The sequence below is a fragment of the Delphinapterus leucas genome, chromosome 6 (genome assembly GCF_059928025.1).
Source record: "Delphinapterus leucas isolate spDelLeu-1000000601 "Yukka" chromosome 6, BTC_Dleu_Yukka2, whole genome shotgun sequence".
Taxonomy (NCBI): Eukaryota; Metazoa; Chordata; class Mammalia; order Artiodactyla; family Monodontidae; genus Delphinapterus; species Delphinapterus leucas.
The window spans coordinates 100,812,369-100,833,476 of NC_143134.1; the positions used below are offsets into that span (position 1 = coordinate 100,812,369).

The 21,108-nt window shown below is 38.2% G+C and overlaps 2 protein-coding genes across 30 annotated transcripts in view; one reads left to right on the forward strand and one right to left on the reverse strand.

The window, feature by feature from the left end:
- ELP1 (elongator acetyltransferase complex subunit 1) overlaps positions 1 to 8,587 on the forward strand; it is a 62,421-nt gene extending 53,834 nt beyond the window's left edge. For 2 of the 5 annotated variants that reach the window (XM_089913508.1, XM_089913507.1), the window contains 5 exons: positions 135 to 246; positions 1,323 to 1,450; positions 1,833 to 1,987; positions 4,144 to 4,219; positions 6,983 to 8,587. In XM_089913508.1, the coding sequence (XP_089769634.1) occupies positions 135 to 246; positions 1,323 to 1,450; positions 1,833 to 1,987; positions 4,144 to 4,219; positions 6,983 to 7,050 (539 nt within the window). In that variant the 3' untranslated portion in view covers positions 7,051 to 8,587. Of the gene's footprint in view, positions 1 to 134; positions 289 to 1,322; positions 1,451 to 1,832; positions 1,988 to 4,143; positions 4,220 to 6,982 lie in introns of those variants that run through there. The other 3 variants (XR_016393609.1, XM_089913509.1, XM_089913510.1) reach the window with 3 other exon arrangements.
- The window catches only part of CTNNAL1 (catenin alpha like 1), a 128,307-nt gene that overhangs the window by 29,406 nt on the left and 77,793 nt on the right, over positions 1 to 21,108 (reverse strand). For 9 of the 25 annotated variants that reach the window (XM_089913540.1, XM_089913534.1, XM_089913533.1 and 6 more), the window contains one exon: positions 73 to 14,859. The exons of 1 other annotated variant lie outside the window; for it this stretch is intronic. The gene's annotated coding sequence lies outside the window, so the exon portion shown is untranslated. Of the gene's footprint in view, positions 1 to 72; positions 15,497 to 21,108 lie in introns of all 25 variants that reach the window. 15 more of the 25 variants (XM_089913532.1, XM_089913538.1, XM_089913535.1 and 12 more) reach the window with 12 other exon arrangements.

Genomic DNA, 21,108 nt, shown 5'->3' on the forward strand with positions numbered 1-21,108 from the left:
TTCATTTTGAGATCGACTTTGTACTAGTTTTCATGTCCTTAGATATGACCTGGTTAACTGTAGTTCCCTTACCCCACTGAAGGTAAACCCTCATTTGCAGGTAGTTTTCATGCTGTCTGGTTCTTCTCCTCTAGATGATGAGGCACCCCACGGTCAAGAGTCAGACCTCTTCTCTGAAACTAGCAGTGTCATGAGTGGCAGTGACATGAGTGGCAAATATTCCCACAGTAACTCCAGAATATCAGCGTATGTATCATGTTTATTCAGCACGTTGACCATGCCCTGGGTATACGGAGAAAGTACAAGTAAATAGGTCAGTTTTCCAACAGGACAGTGCAGCAGGAGGGGGAGGACATTCTTCAAGGCCCTGTGGAAGCTGTGCAAGGACCTTCGCAGCATATCTAAGAGATTAGACTCAGCTTTGAAATGTTTTCTGCTGCAACTTCGTGGCCTGTGTGTTTGCCCATCAACCACATGGCGCTTACACTGGGTACTCAATTTATATATGACATCTGACTTTATTCATTTAAGAAATATTAAGTGACTATAATGTGTAGGCACTGAGAAAAATATAAAGATTATAAAGAAAAAAGATTTCACACTTCTTCAATTCAAAATTCAACTTGTCAGAAGTATAATCGAGCTAGTTGTAGTGGATGTTACCAAAACCTTTTAAGGAGATGTGAGTTATAAGAGCTTGTACTCTTCCTTGGGAAACAAAAGTGTATAATGCAAGATTATATATTTAAACCAAATTGTGCTTTAGGAATTCAGAATGGAGACCTGTGAGGTTGTGTGGGGCAATCAGAAACTGCAAGAAAGCCACCTAGAACTGGGCTTTGAGAGTTGGGGTGAGAGTCCCAGACAAAACAAATGGCATCATTAAAGATCTCTGAGGCAGGAGAGAATGTGGGATTCATATATATTTTATGATATTCAAATTCCAATCTGGTATGTCTGTTATCTTACTTCAACTTAATTTTGTTGCCTTTAAACTTATTTGGTTTTTGCTACAAAATTGAAGCTGTTTGTTCTTTTCATTTTTCTGCCTCTTATCAGATGAAATCCGATTTTATTCTGTATTTTAATCAAAACTTCAAGGCCAGGCATCACTTTTTAGGGTTTTCCTTATTATTTCCTGCCTTTTCTCTCCCAATTTAATTTTTATGTATCATCTTAACACCTTCACCATCTTCCCCAAAATACAAATACCATCTGTATATACTCTGGTTTCCCAGAAAGTTGGTGGCCAGTAGTTACATTCATTTTAATCTGTTCAGCACAAGGAGAGCCCCTTTTAAAACATCTCTAATATCTAACAGGAGATCATCTAAGAATCGGCGCAAAGCGGAACGGAAGAAGCACAGCCTCAAGGAAGGGAGTCCACTGGAGGATCTGGCCCTTTTGGAGGCATTGGGTGATGTGGTGCAGGGCACTGAAAAATTGAAAGGTATATTCTCAATACTGATGATTCTTGCCCACAAAAAACATAGTAAATTCGTCACTTCAGGGTGCATTCCTGAAACAAAACTTCTCAGCCAATAGCCTAGATGTCTTCCTCTTTGGCATCCACCTACCTGAGCTGTGAGAGACTATCACTGAAACCAGGATAAAGACAGAGGAGGCACTGCTTTCCTGCTTGGCTCTAGTGGGTTTGTTTTCTTTTTGTAGTAGATATGTTGAATTATTCCAACTTTTGGGGAGAAAGAAGAAAATGAGGGAGATATTGTAGTATGCTATTAGATATTTTCACTTGGGAAAGAAACTCCTGTTAGGATTCTAGCAGTGGAGCTGGTGATACAACTTACCACTCTCAAATTTCTTCTCTCTAGATGAAATATACCATATTTTAAAGATACTCTTTCTCTTTGAGTTTGATGAGCAAGGAAGGGAATTACAGAAGGCCTTTGAAGATACTCTGCAGCTAATGGAAAGGTCACTTCCAGAAATTTGGACTCTCACCCCCCAGCAGGGTTCAGCTACACCTGTAAGTTTTCCTCAAAGACAGAATGTGCTTCTTTTTTTTTTAAATCACTTTGACAGGTTATTACTCTCACACAATCGCTTAATAGTGAGAGCAAAAGATTTTCCTGTTCTTAAAACATACTATACAATAGTTAAATTGTCTTAGACTTATGTTTAAGCTGTCAGTAAGAAGATTTTATGTTTGATAGTATAGTTCATAGCGCACCTTGGCCTAGGTTAAGTTTGCTTTTTATTTCTCCTTTCTGCATGAAACTGCTGTCATGGAGAAGATGGGAAAGTCAGATGTCAGATGGTTGCCCTGACCTTCAGTGAGATTGGTCAGGGTAGGGGGCAAGCTCGGACCAGAACTGGCCTCTCACCTCTCTGTTCAGACTTATGGATGGGATCTGAGTTCTTTAAAGGAAGCCCAGACAATTGCTTTTTCTCTTGTTTTATGGTAAATTTGACTTGTCACTTCTGTGTTGTTGTAACAAGCTTGCTAATTATGTTAAAGCTGTTTGTGTCCCATCAAGAATTCTAATATATTGTCATCTATTTATTGTGTATATCTGTCTGCTCAGTCTCTTACATCTCAGGTCTGTTGTTCAAAGTTTCAGTTTTGATTCAGAAAGGCTGGTTTATCAGTCAGAGTCCATTAAGGAAAAACAAAAACCACAGCTGTTATTTTATCAGAGAGAGTTTAATATATGGAACTGGTTAACCAAGTACTAGAGGACTGAGAAGGCAGAAAGGGAACACAGAGAAGGAACATTGAGATTGAAACCCGACAGCCACTTGTACCCATAAAGCTGAAGGAACAAAAGGAAGAGCTGGGATTCTTAGAATTTAGACGCTTGGAGGTGAGGCCCCTGCAGAGCTGGTTCTTGAACCTTGGAGAAGGGGGTGGCAGCCAGCTGGTGCTGGTATTGCCGAGGGGGCAGGTTGAGGCTGGGTCTAAGCGTATAGAAATAAACAGAAACTGGAACAAACAGCTGCTGCGGGGTACAGAGCTACTGTTGGGGTACAGAGCTACTGTTGAGTGAAAGCAAGCGAACAAGGGAACAAATTCCCTCTCCTTCCTCCATCCAGCTGGTGTCTGCTATTGTTGGAGCATAACGGCTGTCCAAGGAGAGGTGTTTTCTCAGGCCCCCAGTCCCAGCATCACGAGCAGTGTATAGCAGGGGTGGGTTTGGAGCTGAGAGAGAGGCTGGAAATCGGCTCATAAGCTTACTGGGTCTTGATTTCCTCAGTTATAAATGGGGATAATACTCTCCTGTATACTTCACTGGAATGTTTTGAAGGTTAGATGAGAGGGTAGATATAAAAGCATTTTACAAACCATAAAGATAAATGCAACTGAGAATTAGCCCCTCATAAATACTTGAATTTACTATAAGTATTTCCTAGAAGAAATGTGATCACCTTCAGAACTAGTGCTTTCGAGGCTAACAATTTATAATGCTTCCCAATGCTCTCCCTTATCCTCATCTATTCAGATCATGTTAACATCTAAGATACCAACTTACGAGTCTTCTAGGGGAAATGACCAGGAAAATTGTGTTTTTGCTTTGGTTGGTAAAGCATGATAATGTCATATATGCAGTATACTACGTGGTATAGTCACATGGCAGTGTTCTGAGCACGTGACATCACTGCTGAGAGTGCGCCAGGAGAGAACACGCAGACCTGAGTGAAGGCGAGGCGGAGGGCCTGGAGTGTGCCTGCTGAGGCTCGAGCGGGCGTGGAATTCCTGCAAAGTCTCTTGTTTTACCTTAAACACGTGTGCAAGTTTGCATTCTCCTCCATGATATGCACAGAATTGTTTTAATGTAAAAATTCTCACAAATCTTTGAGTACAGTCTGGTGCTCTGTGTATTCTATAACCGCTTATTATTATATCCCCTCCCCCCAGGGTATGGCTCACTTATTTGGAAAGGACCAGGCATATATCACTGAGATTTTCTTTTTCTGTTTTCCCCCCATCATTACCTTGTTCTTCTGGTGGACAGGAGATGTAGAGGTCTGAATTGAGACTGGAGAAACTGGCAAATTAAAATCACTTATGTGTTTGATACCATAATAAAAATGAAAGGCTATTTATTGCTGGTAGAGATTTGGTATTTGCAGTCAGCAGAATTATAAGATAATCTTTGCTGATTCAGTCTACTTTCTACTTAGGTTCTAGGTCCCAATTCTACTGCAAATAGTATCATGGCCTCTTACCAACAAGAAAAGACTTCAGTTCCTGTTCTTGGTTAGTATTTTTTTCTCTCTAAATTATTATAGTACTAAGCAGAAGGAGAATCTTTTTCTAAGTGTTGAGATGGTTAGTAGTATAAGGAGAGATTGGGGAATCACTACTATTTTCCCTCAGTTCTAAGAGTCTGTCTTTAGTAAAATTAGTTTAATGCCTTTAGTGTTGGGATCCTGGGTTGGCGGGTAAGAAATCCAATATGACATTAAATGTATAATTAAAAAAAAATTGTTCTGACATACACACTTATTAATGCAATGGCATACACTAGTCCATACAGACACATCACAGTTGAAGAAGTGTGACTCCTAAACAGTCTAATTTGCACATACATTTTAAGGATTCATCTGAATCATCCTTTTTGGCTATTGGCAGTTTTGCATTGTGTCTTGGGGACATTTTCATATTCCTGCTTAAGAGCTGGACCATTTTAGTCATACTTAGGATTAACAGTATAATTTGAAAACAAATCCAAAGAAGATTAGCATTTCATCTGCATTTTCTGTTGAATTCCTAAAATGTTCTGTTTCTTTGTGGTGGGGGGGAGAGGATTCTCATCAGTGAGGTTACATATTCCTCAAATTTAAAAGCCCTAAAGGCTTTCTTTTGAAAGTTGGTTAAAAACCTTTTGACAGATCAATTTGGTGCCACAGTATTTGCCCTTCATGTGGATCAGTCAAGCATAGCAACTTCTTTTTAGCTTTGAAACGGTGGCAGTTTTTACGGCTGCTATTTGCATTTCTGGCATGTGATAGGCAATGTTCTGCAATTTTTTCATCTAAATGCTCTACTGTGGTCGCATTTTGATAACATTTGAAGTAGCATTTGTGGGAGCCATGTCAAGTTTAACTTTCATGGCTTATATTGCTACCAGGAATAAATTAACTCCCTTCCATTCCAGCTAAGCTCATATATGCAGACAGTTAACTGCTGTATCCCTAGATCCCCTTCTTCCTGGAGGCTGGCAAGCTGCCTTTGGTATCAGTCCCAAAACGTACACTTATTTCTGAGATGCTACAGTTCATCTCAGGCCAGAGGCTGTTTGGTAATTGTTTAGTTTGTAATGTGTCTAATCCAGTTGTGATTTCTGTCCCCTCTTTTCCTCACTGCTGGCTTGGTGCTGACCTTCAGGTCAAGTTCAGTCACACCTTTCTCTAGGGTGGTCTAGTTGGCTTTATCAAAGAGCACTTCCATTTCCCAGCTGAGCCTTAAAGACTTTAAAATTTTGAGGCTCCTCATTATCAGAGTATGTATTATCCGTGTCCCTGTGTAGGAACACTACTGTAGATTGTTTAGGAAAGGAGAAGTTCTCATAACCCAAAAAGAGGCGGATGAGCTACTCACAAAATTAGTTCCTCTCAAATATTCCTCACCTGCCCCTTCCCAGCTAACAGTAGTAGTAGGGGATCAGTGACTTGATGGGGCATTTTCTGATTGTTTCATGTTAAGATGCAACGTAGTACCATGCAGGTTGATTGCAAGTCTGCAAAAATGTAATCCATTTCATAAAATGGATTAACGTTTTACCACAGTAGTGCTTAAATCACAGCGAAACTGGACTTGTTACAGTTGATAACAAAATTCTTCAAATGAGTATGATTTGACTATCAAAGGATTAAGAGAAGTCCTTGGAAAAACTGATAAAGTCCTCAAATTATTTTTGTGAAATGACTCTCTCTGTGCTGTGAAATTCAAACATGGAAATGTGAAAGATGTCATGTCCTGCTGTCATACAGTTTGTCAGAATAATTTCTTTCCTGCCAATAAGTCAATACTTGGTATTTATATTTAGTTAAGTCTAAGAATCAAATATAATTGTAGTTATGCCTAATTTTTAAAAATAAAATACACTTTTCAGAACTTGTTTCTTTTTTAAAAAATGATGGAGTCTCATTCAAAGTTTACCCACTATTTAACATAAAATTATGGAGCTTGTTGACAATGAATTTAAGTAGGCTTTTCCAATATTATAAATAAGCGAAACTTCTTGTGGTCTTTCTGTCTATATAGATTTTTGTTTGGGGGTGTAGAGAATAGTAATTGTATGTGAAATTATAAAACTGTTATGATTAGTAGAGAAAATCTGGATTGTGCAGTGTGGCAAAGAAAATTAAGATTTAATAATTTCTAGTCATACATGTGTACCATGCATGTATATATGTATAATGAAAACCATGTTTTTAAAATTTTATCTTGAGCATTTTTCACACATTTCAAAATATTCATGTAAATAATTTTTCATGTCTGTATGGGTCATATATACAGATGTACTATGAATAATACTGAGAAAGACCATTTTTTTATATGCATGTTTTCTCATGTCTCTACTTCCTGTATGTGATTCCTACTTAGATAAGAGACTCCATAAATCTAACTGAAAGAGGGCCTGCAAGTTTTATCTAACGGTGACAAATTTCCCCCAACCATCACCCACCACCTCCATTTATTTATTTTTTAAAAATATGGACATTTTTAATCAGTGTGTTTGCAGAAATTTTTATCATAAAGCATCTTCTGTCCATTAACTTTACATACTGAATACACGCCACTACTTTTTTTTACTCTTATAATTGATGTAAATTTTACATACAGTAATATGTACAGATCTTAGGTGTATAGTTTGATGGAACATTAACTCTGGTTCTGATGGTCGTCTTGTAGGTGCAAAGCCCAGTTGCCTAATTTTAGCTTAGAGTTACTTGCCTCAGCTCCCACCAAGAAAAAATAGTGTGTCTATCACAATTTCCCTCTCCTTTCTTTCAGATGCTGAGCTTTTTATACCACCAAAGATCAACAGAAGAACCCAGTGGAAACTGAGCCTTCTAGAGTGACTCTGACCCCAGTTAGGAGGGCTCTGGCAGAGAAGGCTGTTTTCCTTCCACTCCTCACTCGAGGCCTGGCTGCTGGGAACTGGGGAGAGTAAGACCATCTACCTTAGCATTGCGGAGAGCTGCTCTGTGCAGCAGACCTCAGCGGACACCAGTTCTGTTTTATTTTGCGTATAATCTTAATCGTTAGCAAGGCTTTAAGCTTTGACCCATATGGCATCACTTTGTAAAAATTACTGTTCTTCTACTTAGCGCTGACTGAGAGCATATTTCTGGTATTTATGGTAATCAGGACATTGGGTTTCATTCCCAGCTACAGGTCGGAATCATATTGGGACCGTAAGCAGACAAATCACAGAATTGATTTGTGCCTCAGTTAATTGGGAATGTTTCGTGGCTGCTACCTCAAAAGTGTGAAGAGAAGTTAAATAATGTTTTCGAATTGTTTTATGTTCCTTGAGGAAAGCCTTATGTATAAACAACTAATGGCTATTAGTGCTCCCAACGATAGGTCTAATTTAATCATTTAAATGACTTCACCTTGAACTAAAGCAGAGTGAAAAGTGAAATCTATCCTTTGATATTCTAAGCTTTCCTAGGCTGACAGCGGTTACTTTGTAATATCTTGCCAGGTCATGTGCTTCCAGTTATAACTGGTTTGAGCCTCCTATCACTACAGTGTCCATATGGACTATTTTTATTGCCTGTGAATGTTCTGCTAGAGTTAGCAGTGTTAGAGCTGGAACAGATTAGAATTTCTGAAACAGTATTGCGTACATTTGGGATGGTGAGCAGTGTGCATCATAGGCATGAACAGTAGTAAGTTACTCCTTTTTCTCCAAATGTTGCTTCTTTTAACATAATGTTTTTGTCAGTATCTAGGTCATTTCATTTATTTTTCTTTATGGTGCTTAACTGACCTCTGTCTTTTAGTTCTTTTCTTTGGAAGAAATGAGAATGTTATCTCTTTTTGGTAAGTCTAGAAAAAAGCTCAGTTCATTTTGACAGTAGTTTGTGGTTGACTCTTGGGTAAGGTTAACAACCTCTTTCATGCTTTTAATACCAGAACCAGACCTTTATTACTCTACGTAAACCAACAGGATGTCAGAGTATAGGTATACCCAGAATTGTGTAACTAAAGAAGCCTTTGCCTAGTATAGCAAAATGTAAACTTTAGAATCTAGGTGTGTTCACTGTATAATTCATATTTTCTGTGTGTCTGAAAATTTTCACAAAATAATAGAAAAAGTAGAAGAAGAATATCTATAATTAAGTGCCCAACGTTGAAAGGCTGCAAGTGCTTTGTGACTACTCTTTGGTGTGGATTAATGAACATGGTAACTTACATGTCATTTTAATATATTATAGTGCTCTTGCTATGGATAATAGTAAAGGGACCCATGCTGATGGGTAGGAAATAGAAGTAAATGTGTCTGTTGATAATGGTGTGACTTTGCATGGATGTTCACTTTCCTTGAAATAATATATTGAAGCAGCAAAAAAGAATTTGTGTGAATATAAATTACTATCAATTACTCTCTCTCTGAGCAAGATGGAATTTTATTCATTTGGAGTAGAAGCAGGTGAGAGCAGACCTTCCAAATTGAAGGCCAAGTCAAGGGTGAATTCGTGGGGAAAAGTGCTGTGTATGGGCAAAGGAGAAACTCCTTGGAGTTGTGAATGCTTAATTTGTGGGAAAGATTTTGTCAAGTTCTAGAGAAGAGTATATAATTCTTCCCCCAAATTTGGCCTCTTCCCAAAGCAAATTCATGCAAGAAGCTAAAAGCCTCAGTTATTTAGTTTGTTCCATGGAATCAGCTTTGTTCAGATGCTCCAGACATCAAGAGGAAACTTGCAGAGGACTTTCTCCAATAAATGCACATTTTAAATTTAGACTTCTTTAAAAAACAGAGGCAGGAGCTAATGTTTTTATTATGGCTTTATGAGTATAGCTTGGTGTAATTTCTTAGCATTGCCACGTATTTTAAAATAAATTTATTTTCCATATGTATCTACATATATATACACATGCACACATCTGAGGGATTTTTCATAGTCATAATTGAAGAGGATTTCTTAAAAATAAACTTTAAGGCATTTTGAGTTTATTTTTGTGCATGGTGTAAAGGTATGTTCTCACTTCATTGATTTACATGCAGCTCTCCAACTTTCCCAGTATCACTTGCTTAAGAGACTGTCTTTTTCCCATTTTATATTCTTGCCTCCTTTAAGGTTTAATTGACCATAGGTGTGTGGGTTTATTTCTGAGTTCTGTTTTGTTCCATTGATCCATGTGTCTGTTTTTGTGCCTATATCACAGTTTTGATTACTGTAGCTTGGTAGTATTGTCTGAAGTCTGGAAGGTTTACACCTCCTGCTTTGTTCTTTTCCTCAGGATTACTTTGGCAATCCTGGGTCTTCTATGGTTACATGTAAATTTTAGGATTATTTGTTCTAGTTATGTGAAAAATGTCATAGGTAAGTTGATAGGGATTGCGTTAAATATGTAGATTGCTTTCAGTAGTATGGCCATTTTCATAATATTAATTTTTCCATTTCAAGAGCATGGGATATCTTTCCATTTCTTTGAATCATCTTTAATTTCCTTTATTAATGTTTTATACTTCTCAGCATATAAGTCTTGTTTACTTCTAAGTATTTTTATTTTGGGGCTGTGATGTTAAAAGGTATTTTTTTTTTTACATTCCCTTTCTGATATTTCATTGTTAGTGTAAAGAAATGCAACCAGTTTCTGTATGTTGTATCCTGGTACTTACTGAATTCATTTATCAGTTCTAGTAGTTTTTGTGTGGAGTGCTTAGGATTTTCTATATACAGGATCATGTCATCTGCAGATAACGAAAACTTTACCTCTTCCCTCCCAATTTGGATACCTTTTATTTCTTTTTCTTATCTGACTGCTGTGGTTAGGACTTACAGTTCTATGTTCAGTAGAAGTGGTGAAAGTGAGCATCCTTGTCTTGTTCCAGATTTTAGCAGGAGGGCTTTCAGCTTTTCACCATTGAGTATTATATTGGCTGTGGGTTTGTCATAAATAGGTTTTATTATGTTGAGATATGTTGCCTCTCTACCCACTTTGGAAAGAGTTTTTATTATGAATGGACACTGAATTTTGTCAAAAGCTTTTTCTGCATCTATTGAGATGATCATGTGGTTTTTGTCTTGTCTTTTGATGTGGTGTATCACATTGATTTGCATATGTTGAACCATCCTTGTGAAGTTGGGATGAATCCCACTTGGTGTGTGATTTTTTATTTATGGTTGTGTTGGGTCTTTGTTGATGCTCATGGGCTTTCTCTGGTTGCGGAGAGTGGGGGCTACTCCTCATTGCAGTGCGCGGGCTTCTCACTGCAGTGGCTTCTCTTGTGGAGCACGGGCTCTAGGAGCGCAGGCTTCAGTAGTTGTGGTGCGCAGGCTTAGCTGCTCCATGGCATGTGGGATATTCCCGGACCAGGGATTGAACCCGTGTACCCTGCATTAGCAGGCGGATTCTTAACCACTGCACCACCAGGGAAGTCCCATGTATGATCTTCTTCATGTGTTGTTGGATTCAATTTGCTAATATTTTGTTGAGAATTTCTGCATTTGTATTCATGAAAGATATTGGCTTGTAATTTTCTTTTTAGGTGATATCTTTGTCCAGTTTTGGTATCAGGGTGATGGTGGCTTCATAGAATGTCTTTGGTAGTGTTCCCTCCTCTTCAGTGTTTTCAAAGAGTTTGAGAAGGATTGGTATAGGTTCTTCTTTGTATGTTTGGTACACTTCACCTGTGAAGCCATCCAGTCCTGGACTTTGTAGGGAGTTTTTCAAATTGTCTATTTCTTCTTGATTCAATTTTGGTGGGCTCTGTGTTTCTAGAAACTTGTTTATTACATCTAGGTTTTCAAATCTGTTGGTATATAACTGTTTATAGTATTCCCTTATAGTTTTTTCTGTGTAACTGGTTGATTTTTCATTTCTTATTTTGCTTATTTAGGTTCTCTTGTCTTTTCGTGCCTGGAGAGTTTTGTCAATTTTGTCTACCCTTTCAAATAACCAGCTCTTGCTTTTATTGGTTTTTGTCCTTTTTTTTTTTTTTTATCTCTATTACTTCCTCTCTGATCTTTATTCTTTCCTTTCTTCTGACTTTGTTTTGTTTGTAATTCTTTTAAGTGGTTGGTTAGGTTGAGATTTTTCTTGTTTTGTAAGGAAGGCCTGTATTGTGGTAAACTTCCCCTAGAACTGGTTTTGCTGCATCCCCTAGATTTTGTATGGCTGTATTTTCACTGTCATTTGTCACAAGGTAATTTTTCATTTCCTCATTGACCCATTGTTTTTTTAGTAGCATGGTGTTTAGTCTCATGTAATTGTTTTTCGCATTTCCTTTTCTGTGATTTCAAGTTTCATGGCACTGTGGTCTGAGAAGATGCTACAAATAATTCCTACACTCTTACATTTGTTGAGGTTTGTTTTGTGCCCTGGTATGTGGTCAGTCCTAGAGGATGTTCCATGTGCACTTGGAAAGAATGTGAATTCTGGTTTTTTGGATGTAATGTCCTGGAAACATCAATTAACTCTAACTGTTCTATTGTATCATTATATGTTCTGTTGTATCTCTAGAAGAGATCATAGGCAAAACATTGATATAAATCGTACCAATGTTTTCTTAGGTTAGTCTTCCAAGGCAATGGAAATAAAAATAAATGGGACCATTTCAAACTTAGAAGCTTTTGCACAGCAAAGGAAACCATAAACAAAACGAAAAGACAACCTACAGAATGGCAGAAAATATTTCTAAATGATGCTATGGACAAGGGCATAAATTCCAAAATATACAAACAGTTCATACAACTCAACAAACAACCAAATCGAAAAATGGGCATAAGACCAAAATACACATTTCTCCCAATAACATACAGATGGCCAAGAGGCACATGGAAAGATGCTCAACAGCGCCAATTATTAGAGAAATGCAAATCAAAACTACAATGAGGTACCACCTCACACAGGTCAGAATGGCCATCATTAAAACTCTGTAAAATCACATGTTGGAGAGGATGTGAAGGAAAGGGAACCCTCCTACACCACTGGTGGGAATGTAAGTTGGTGTGGCTGCTATGGAAAACAGTATGGAGGTTCCTCAGAAAACTAAAAATAGAATTACCATATGAGCCAGCAATCCCACTCCTGGGCATATATCCAGACAAAACTGTAATCCAAAAAGATACATGTACCCCTATGTTCATAGCAGCACTATTCACAATAGCCAGGACATGGAAACAGTCTTAATGTCCATCAACTGATGAATGGATAAAGAAGATGTGGTACATATATACAATGGAATGCTACTCAGCCATATAAAAGAACAATGGTATTTGCAGCAACAAGAGATTATCATACTAAGTGAAGAAAGTCAGAAAGACAAATACCACATTGATGTCACTTATATGTGGAGTCTAAAATATGACACAAATGAACCTATGTACGAGACAGAAACAGATTCACGCTCATAGAGAACAGACTTGTTTCCAAGGGGGAAGAGGGTGGGGGAGGGATGGAGTGGGAGGTTGGGGTGAGCAGATGTAAGCTATTATATATAGAATGGATAAACAACAAGGTCCTACTGTATAGCACAGAGAAGTATATAGTCAGTATCCTATGATAAACCATAATGGAAAATAATATATAAAAACGAATGTATATATATGTACAGCCAAATCACTTTGCTGTATAGCAGAAATTAACACAACATTGTAAATAAACTATTATCCTTCAATTAAAAAAAAGAAAAAACAAATACAATTCACCCTATCACTGGTCTAAAAACAAAACAGAAAACATCTTAGCTTAAGAGGCAATCAGCAAACTTCAATACCCGTTCATGATAAAAACTCTCAGAACCAGGAATAAAAGGGAATTTCCTCAACACAAGTGGGCTAGGATTGGCAAATTTTTTCTGTAAAAGGCTAGAGAGTTAATATTTTAGGCTTTCTGGGACTTTCATCCAGACTGTCTCTGTCACAACTCTTCAACTCTGTGGTTTTAAGTGCAAAAGCAGCCACAGACAATGGGTAAACAAATGGTGGGGCTATGTTCCAATAAAACTTTATTTACAAAACAGGTGGCCGAGATTTGGCCCTCCCAGTTTCTCACACCTATTAAACTCCCAAAAAAGCTAGCAAACATCACACTTAGGGTGAAAGACTGAATTTCTCCAGCTAATATCACTCACTGTAGACAAGGCCAAGAGTTAAAAACTCTACAGGGGTCCATACTTACGGAAATTCCTACACTTTTGTGAGTTTTTACCTCCAGGAGCCCTACCAGAACTTTTCAGGGTGACTATGTACTTCTAGCAGGGGGAAGGGAAAAGCAGACATTTGAAAATACTGATCTTCTTAACAAGACCTGCACTCAAGTGATTTTGGCAGAGCCTAATCGAAGTGGGTTTCACCAGGGCCTAACCAATGTGGAGGCAGGGAAATACCCAACTCCAGCCCCCTCTAACCTTCCTGTCCTACCTAAGGAGTGAAAAAAAACTGAGAAGCACTGGTGAAGTTCACAGATGAGGTACATGCTCACTTAAAGACTGCCAGCTAATCAAAGGACTACAGAACACTTCTCCTACCCAACCCCCAGCCTCATCACCATATCATTAAAGACCTATTTATCAGATTTGCTTTAACCCAGTATATCACACACATTAGGCTTTTGACAGAAAATTACAAGGCATACAAAAGGGATTAAAAACCAGTCTGAAGAGTCAAAGCAAGCATCAGAACACGACTCTGATACGGCAGGGATGTTGAGATTGTGAGGCTGGGAACTTAAGATCAGTGCAATAAATATGATAACACCTCTAATGGAAAAAACAACGTGCAAGAACAGATGGGTCATGTAAGCAGAGAGTTGGAAATTCTAAGAAAGTCAAAAAGAAATGTTAGAAATCAAAAGCAGGCATCTTATCCATTTAATTAACCATCTTAGGTGGGATATATCTTCATGTTTTCAGCTCAATCACCCAACATATTTTCTTTCCAGGATCTAATGATATCACAGTTACCTTGTTTCACTCACTCTTATTGCATGAAAGACAATGAAGTATTTTAAAAGCACAATTTTGTTATGCAGATGTGCCCACTAGTGACAACTGTAACACTTTCTCATCAAAGGCCAAAACCCTAGAGGCAGGAATCTCTGGTATTAATTGTGTACCTGTGTCCTGTTAAGTCTGTGACAGTGCATAGGCTTTATTATTTTCATAATAAATCCTAGAATTCTATCAAAAGCTGGTGTAGGTACTTATCTTTATAATCTGGTGGGAAATTGGAACCCATCAAGCTGCCCGAGGTAGAAGAGACATTTCCAACAGAAAGAACGGGAGTGAAAGCCAAAAAAGGGTGTAACGCTCCATCCCTTTGGTTGAGAACCGTCTTTTCTCATTGTTTCTACTTTGGCAAGTTAATACAAAAGGTATAACTCCCTTCAGATTTAACTTATACTTTCTACCAAGGTCAAGCCACTAGTGCATATTATAATAGAGTTCTTTGTCACAGCAAGTGTAATTACTTAGAGATATACTGAATTTAGACTACCAAGTCAAGCCAGCAAGATGGGAGACCCTCAGGGGAAATACTATCTCTGCATTTCCTAAATACCCACAGTTCCTTTAATTTTCATGATCACTAAGGTACTTGCTTGTTGATTGGGTGTGGGGGAGGGGGTGTGGATGGGAGTCACTGAGTTTACCTGGGCGTACTGTTCCAAAACTGTGGCTGCGTCGCCATGCTTCCTCTGCTCAGCTAGCTTTCCTGCAAAGACAATAAGCATCTGAGCACAGTCGGCTTACTAAGAACGGTATTCCCAAAACTCAAGTTGAAACGGTTTTAGGTGGTACTATTTAAATCAAAATGGTCTCCTACAAATTGGAGATTGAGCTCTACAGAGTATACATTCAAAGTGAACTGCTTTAAAATAGCATTTTCAAAAGTGTTCCCCAAGACTGTTCAAAGGATCATAAAAGGCAGGACCAAGAAACCATTCTCAGGTCAAGTACGTTTGTGAAGCACTGGGTAAGATAGAGTTAAGCATTCTTTTGCTGAAATGCTTCATTAATATGTCTTTATTGTGTATCAAACTATATACTTTATGAATTTCTATGAGAGAGACAGGCAGGAATACCATGCGGTCCTTTCTTAAATGGCAGTTACAATCAAAATTTAGTATGGGATGTGAAAATCACATATAGTCAAAATCAGTCATGAAAAATACAAAGGCACACATACGGGAAACTGACCTAGCATCTCGCACTAATCCATTTTTTCCTCTAATAGGAAGAGGCTGCTGTTTCTTTGGTTGAGCACTAGATGGGGGTAGTTGGCTTATGTCAGGGGTCTTGCAGTATCTTCAGATCTGAGACTCATTTTCAACCCAGTTGAGATAATTACACTATGAGAGACACACAGAACCCAGAGTTAACTAAGGGGCTGGCAGAGTCACATCTCCCATTTCATGCTAACTCCAGGGCATATTATCGCTGACAAAACCAGGAATAGTCACCTCCACTGTTTAAATAGCTATCTTTTCTTTCTTTTGGTGACTTGTGTAAACTGCCTAAGTTAAATGTACACATGAAGTGACTCCACCTTGTAACATTTCTCAAAAATCTTTGAGCATTGTCTTCTCCACCTTTTTCTGCTAAGCATCTGGGATAACTAGGTGCACTCCATTATAAGGCATGACACACAGCAAGCTAAAAGTTGAAAAGGATGTAAGAGAAGATAACAGACACCAAGAACAGAACTAGAAATTTTAAACTACAAATAACAGCCATCTCCACCATGTGAGAACACAGCAAGGCAGTCATCTGCACGCCAACAAGAGAGCTTTTATCAGAAACCAACCCCGATGCCCGTTGGTTTGGGACTTGCAGCTTCCACAACTGATTCCTTCCAGGAGGCCACAGTACAGCAGATCATCCTGTCTCCTTGGGTTTCTCTTGCCTGTGACAGTTTCTCAGGCTTTCCTTGTTTTTCAAGACTTTGACACTTTGGAGGAGGACTGGTCAGCTGTGTGGATGAAAGGCTCTTGGTGCTGCAACCAGGAGTCAGTGCTGTGCCTCTGAGGTGGGAGAGCCAACTTCAGGACACTGGTCCACAAGAGACCTCCCAGCTCCACATAATATCAAACAGAGAAAATCTCCCAGAGATCTCCATCTCAACACCAGCACCCAACTTCACTAAACGACCAGCAAGCTACAGTGCTGGACACCTATGCCAAACAACTAGCAAGACCGGAACACAACCCCACCCATTAGTAGAGAGGCTGCCTAAAATCATGATAAGTCCACAGACACCCCAAAACACACCACCAGACGTGGACCTACCCACCAGAAAGACAAGATCCAGCCTCATCCACCAGAACACAGGCACTAGTCCCCTCCACCAGGAAGCCTACACAACCCACTGAACCAACTTTAGCCACTGGGGACAGACACCAAAAACAACGGGAACTATGAACCTGCAGCCTGTAAAATGGAGACCCCAAACACAGTAAGATAAGCAAAATGAGAAGACAGAAGAACACACAGCAGATGAAGGAGCAAGATAAAAACCTGCCAGACCTAACAAATGAAGAGGAAATAGGCAGTCTACCTGAAAAAGAATTCAGAATAATGATAGTAAAGATGATCCAAAATCTTGGAAATAGACAAAATGCAAGAAACATTTAACAAGGACCTGGAAGGACTAAAGAGGAAACAAGTAACGATGAACAACACAATAAATGAAATTAAAAATACTCTATATGGGATCAATAACAGAATAACTGAGGCAGAAGAACGGGTAAGTGACCTGGAAGATAAAATAGTGGAAATAACTACTGCAAAGCAGAATAAAGAAAAAAGAATGAAAAGAACTGAGGACAGTCTCAGAGACCGCTGGGACAACATTAAATGCACCAACATTCGAATTATAGGGGTTCCAGAAGAAGAAGAGAAAAAGAAAGGGACGGAGAAAATATTTGAAGAGATTAGAGTTGAAAACTTCCCTAATATGGGAAAGGAAATAGTTAATCAAGTCCAGGAAGCACAGAGAGTCCCATACAGGAAAAATCCAAGGAGAAACACGCCAAGACACATAATAATCAAACTGTCAAAAATTAAATACAAAGAAAACATATTAAAAGCAGCAAGGGAAAAACAACAAATAACACACCAGGGAATCCCCATAAAGTTAAGAGCTGATCTTTCAGCAGAAACTCTGCAAGCCAGAAGGGAGTGGCAGGACATATTTAAAGTGATGAAGGAGAAAAACCTGCAACCAAGATTACTCTACCCAGCAAGGATCTCATTCAGATTTGATGGAGAAATTAAAACCTTTACAGACAAGCAAAAGCTGAGCGTGAAGTTCAGCATCACCAAACCAGCTTTACAACAAATGCTAAAGGAACTTGTCTAGGCAAGAAACACAAGAGAAGGAAAAGACCTACGCTAACGAACCCAAAACAATTAAGAAAATGGGAATAGGAACATACGTATCGATAATTACCTTAAATGTAAATGGACTAAATGCTCCCACCAAAAGACACAGATTGGCTGAATGGATAGTAAAACAAGACCCATATATATGCTGTCTATGAGAGACCCACTTCAGACCTACAGACACATACAGACTGAAAGTAAGGGGAGGAAAAAGATATTCCATGCAAATGAAAACCAAAAGAAAGCTGGAGTAGCAATTCTCATATCAGACAAAATAGACTTTAAAATAAAGACTATTACAAGAGACAAAGAAGGACACTGCATAATGATCAAGGGATCGATCCAAGAGGAAGATATAACAATTGTAAATATTTATGCACCCAACATAGGAACACCTCAATACATAAGGCAAATACTAACAGCCATAAAAGGGGAAATCGACAGTAACACATTCATAGTAGGGGACTTTAACACCCCACTTTCACCAATGGACAGAGCATCCAAAATGAAAATAAAGAAGGAAACACAAGCTTTAAATGATACATTACACAAGATGGACTTAATTGATATTTATAGGACATTCCATCCCAAAACAACAGAATACACATTTTTCTCAACTGCTCATGGAACATTCTCCAGGATAGATCATATCTTGGGTCACAAATCAAGCCTCAGTAAATTTAAGAAAATTGAAATTGTATCAAGTATCTTTTCCTACCACAACACTATGAGACTAGATATCAATTACAGGAAAGGATCTGTAAAAAATACAAATACATGGGGGCTAAACAATACACTACTTAATAACGAAGTGATCACTGAAGAAATCAAAGAGGAAATCAAAAAATACCTACAAACAAATGACAATGGAGACAGGACGACCCAAAACCTATGGGATGCAGCAAAAGCAGTTCTGAGAGGGAAGTTTATAGCAATACAATCCTACCTTAAAAAACAGGAAACATCTCGAATAAACAACCTAACTTTGCACCTAAAGCAATTAGAGAAAGAACAACCAAAAAACCCCAAAGTTAGCAGAAGTAAAGACATCATAAAAATCAGATGAGAAATAAATGAAAAAGAAACGAAGGAAACGAGAGCAAAGATCAATAAAACTAAAACCTGGTTCTTTGAGAAGATAAACAAAATTGATAAACCATTAGCCAGACTCGTCAAAAAAAAAAGGGAGAAGACTCAATTCAATAGAATTAGAAGTGAAAAAGGAGAAGTAACAACTGACACTGCAGAATACAAAAGATCATGAGAGATTACTACAAGCAACTCTATGCCAATAAAATGGACAATCTGGAAAAAATGGACAAATTCTTAGAAATGCACAGCCTGCCAAAAGTGAATCAGGAAGAAATAGAAAATATGAACAGACCCATCACAAGCACTGAAATTGAAACTGTGATTAAAAATCTTCCAACAAACAAAAGCCCAGGACCAGATGGCCTCACAGGTGAATTCTATCAAACACTTAGAGAAGAGCTAACACCTATCCTTCTCAAACTATTCCTAAATATAGCAGAGGGAGGAACACTCCCAAACTCATTCTACGATGCCACCATCACCCTGATACCAAAATCAGACAAAGATGTCATTAAGAAAGAAAACGACAGGCCAATATCACTGATGAACATAGATGCAAAAATCCTCAACAAAATACTAGCCAACAGAATGCAACAGCACATTAAAAGGATCATACAGCATGATCAAGTGGGGTTTATTCCAGGAATGCAAGGATTCTTCAATAAACGCAAATCAATCAATGTGATACACCATATTAACGAATTGAAGGAGAAAAAACATATGATCATCTCAATAGATGCAGAGAAAGCTTTCGACAAAATTCAACACCCATTTATGATAAAAACCCTGCAGAAAGTAGGCATAGAGGGAACTTTCCTCAACATAATAAAGGCCATATATGACAAACCCACAGCCAACATCGTCCTCAATGGTGAAAAACTGAAAGCATTTCCACTAAGATCAGGAACAAGACAAGGTTGCCCACTCTCACCACTCTTATTCAACATAGTTTTGGAAGTTTTAGCCACAGCAATCAGAGAAGAAAAGGAAATAAAAGGAATCCAAATCGGAAAAGAAGTAAAGCTGTCACTGTTTGCAGATGACATGACACTCTACATAGAGAATCCTAAACATGCTACAAGAAAACTACTAGAGCTAATCAATGAATTTGGGAAAGTAGCAGGATACAAAATTAATGCATAGAAATCTCTGGCATTCCTATACACTAATGATGAAAAATCTGAAAGTGAAATCAAGAAAACACTCCCATTTACCATTGCAACAAAAAGAATAAAATATCTAGGAATAAACCTACCTAAGGAGACAAAAGACCTGTATGCAGAAAATTATAAGACACTGATGAAAGAAATTAAAGAGGATACAAATAGATGGAGAGATATACCATGTTCTTGGATTGGAAAAACCAACATTGTGAAAATGACTCTACTACCCAAAGCAATCTAGAGATTCAGTGCAATCCCTATCAAACTACCACTGGCATTTTTCACAGAACTAGAACAAAAAATTTCACAATTTGTATGGAAACACAAAAGACCCCGAATAGCCAAAGCAATCTTCAGAACGAAAAATGGAGCTGGAGGAATCAGGCTTCCTGACTTCAGACTATACTACAAAGCTACAGTAATCAAGACAGTATGGTACTGGCAGAAAAACAGAAAGATCAATGGAACAGAATAGAAAGCCCAGAGATAAACCCACGCACGTATGGTCACCTTATCTTTGATAAAGGAGGCAAGAATGTACAGTGGAGAAAGGACAGCCTCTTCAATAAGTGGTGCTGGGAAAACTGGACAGGTACATGTAAAAGTATGAGGTTAGATTACTCCCTAACACCATACACAAAAATAAGCTAAAAATGGATTAAAGACCTAAAGGTAACGCCAGAAACTATCAAACTCTTAGAGGAAAACATAGGCAGCACACTCTATGACATAAATCACAGCAAGATTCTTTTTGACCCACCTCCTAGAGAAATGGAAATAAAAACAAAAATAAACAAATGGGACCTAATGAAACTTAAAAGATTTTGCACGGCAAAGGAAACCATAAACAAGACCAAAAGACTACCCTCAGAATGGGAGAAAATATTTGCTACTGAAGCAACTGACAAAGGATTGCTCTCCAAAATTTACAGGCAGCTCATGCAGCTCAATAACAAAAAAACAAACAACCCAATCCAAAAATGGGCAGAAGACATAGACATTTCTTCAAAGATGATATACAGACTGCCAACAAACACATGAAAGAATGGTCAACATCATTAATCATTAGAGAAATGCAAATCCAAACTACAATGAGATATCATCTCACACCAGTCAGAATGGCCATCATCAAAAAATCTAGAAACAATAAATGCTGGAGAGGGTGTGGAGAAAAGGGAACACTCTTGCACTGCTGGTGTGAATGTGAATTGGTACAGCCACTATGGAGAACAGTATGGAGGTTCCTTAAAAAACTACAAATACAAGTACCATATGACCCAGCAATCCCACTACTGGGCATATACCCTGAGAAAACCATAATTCAA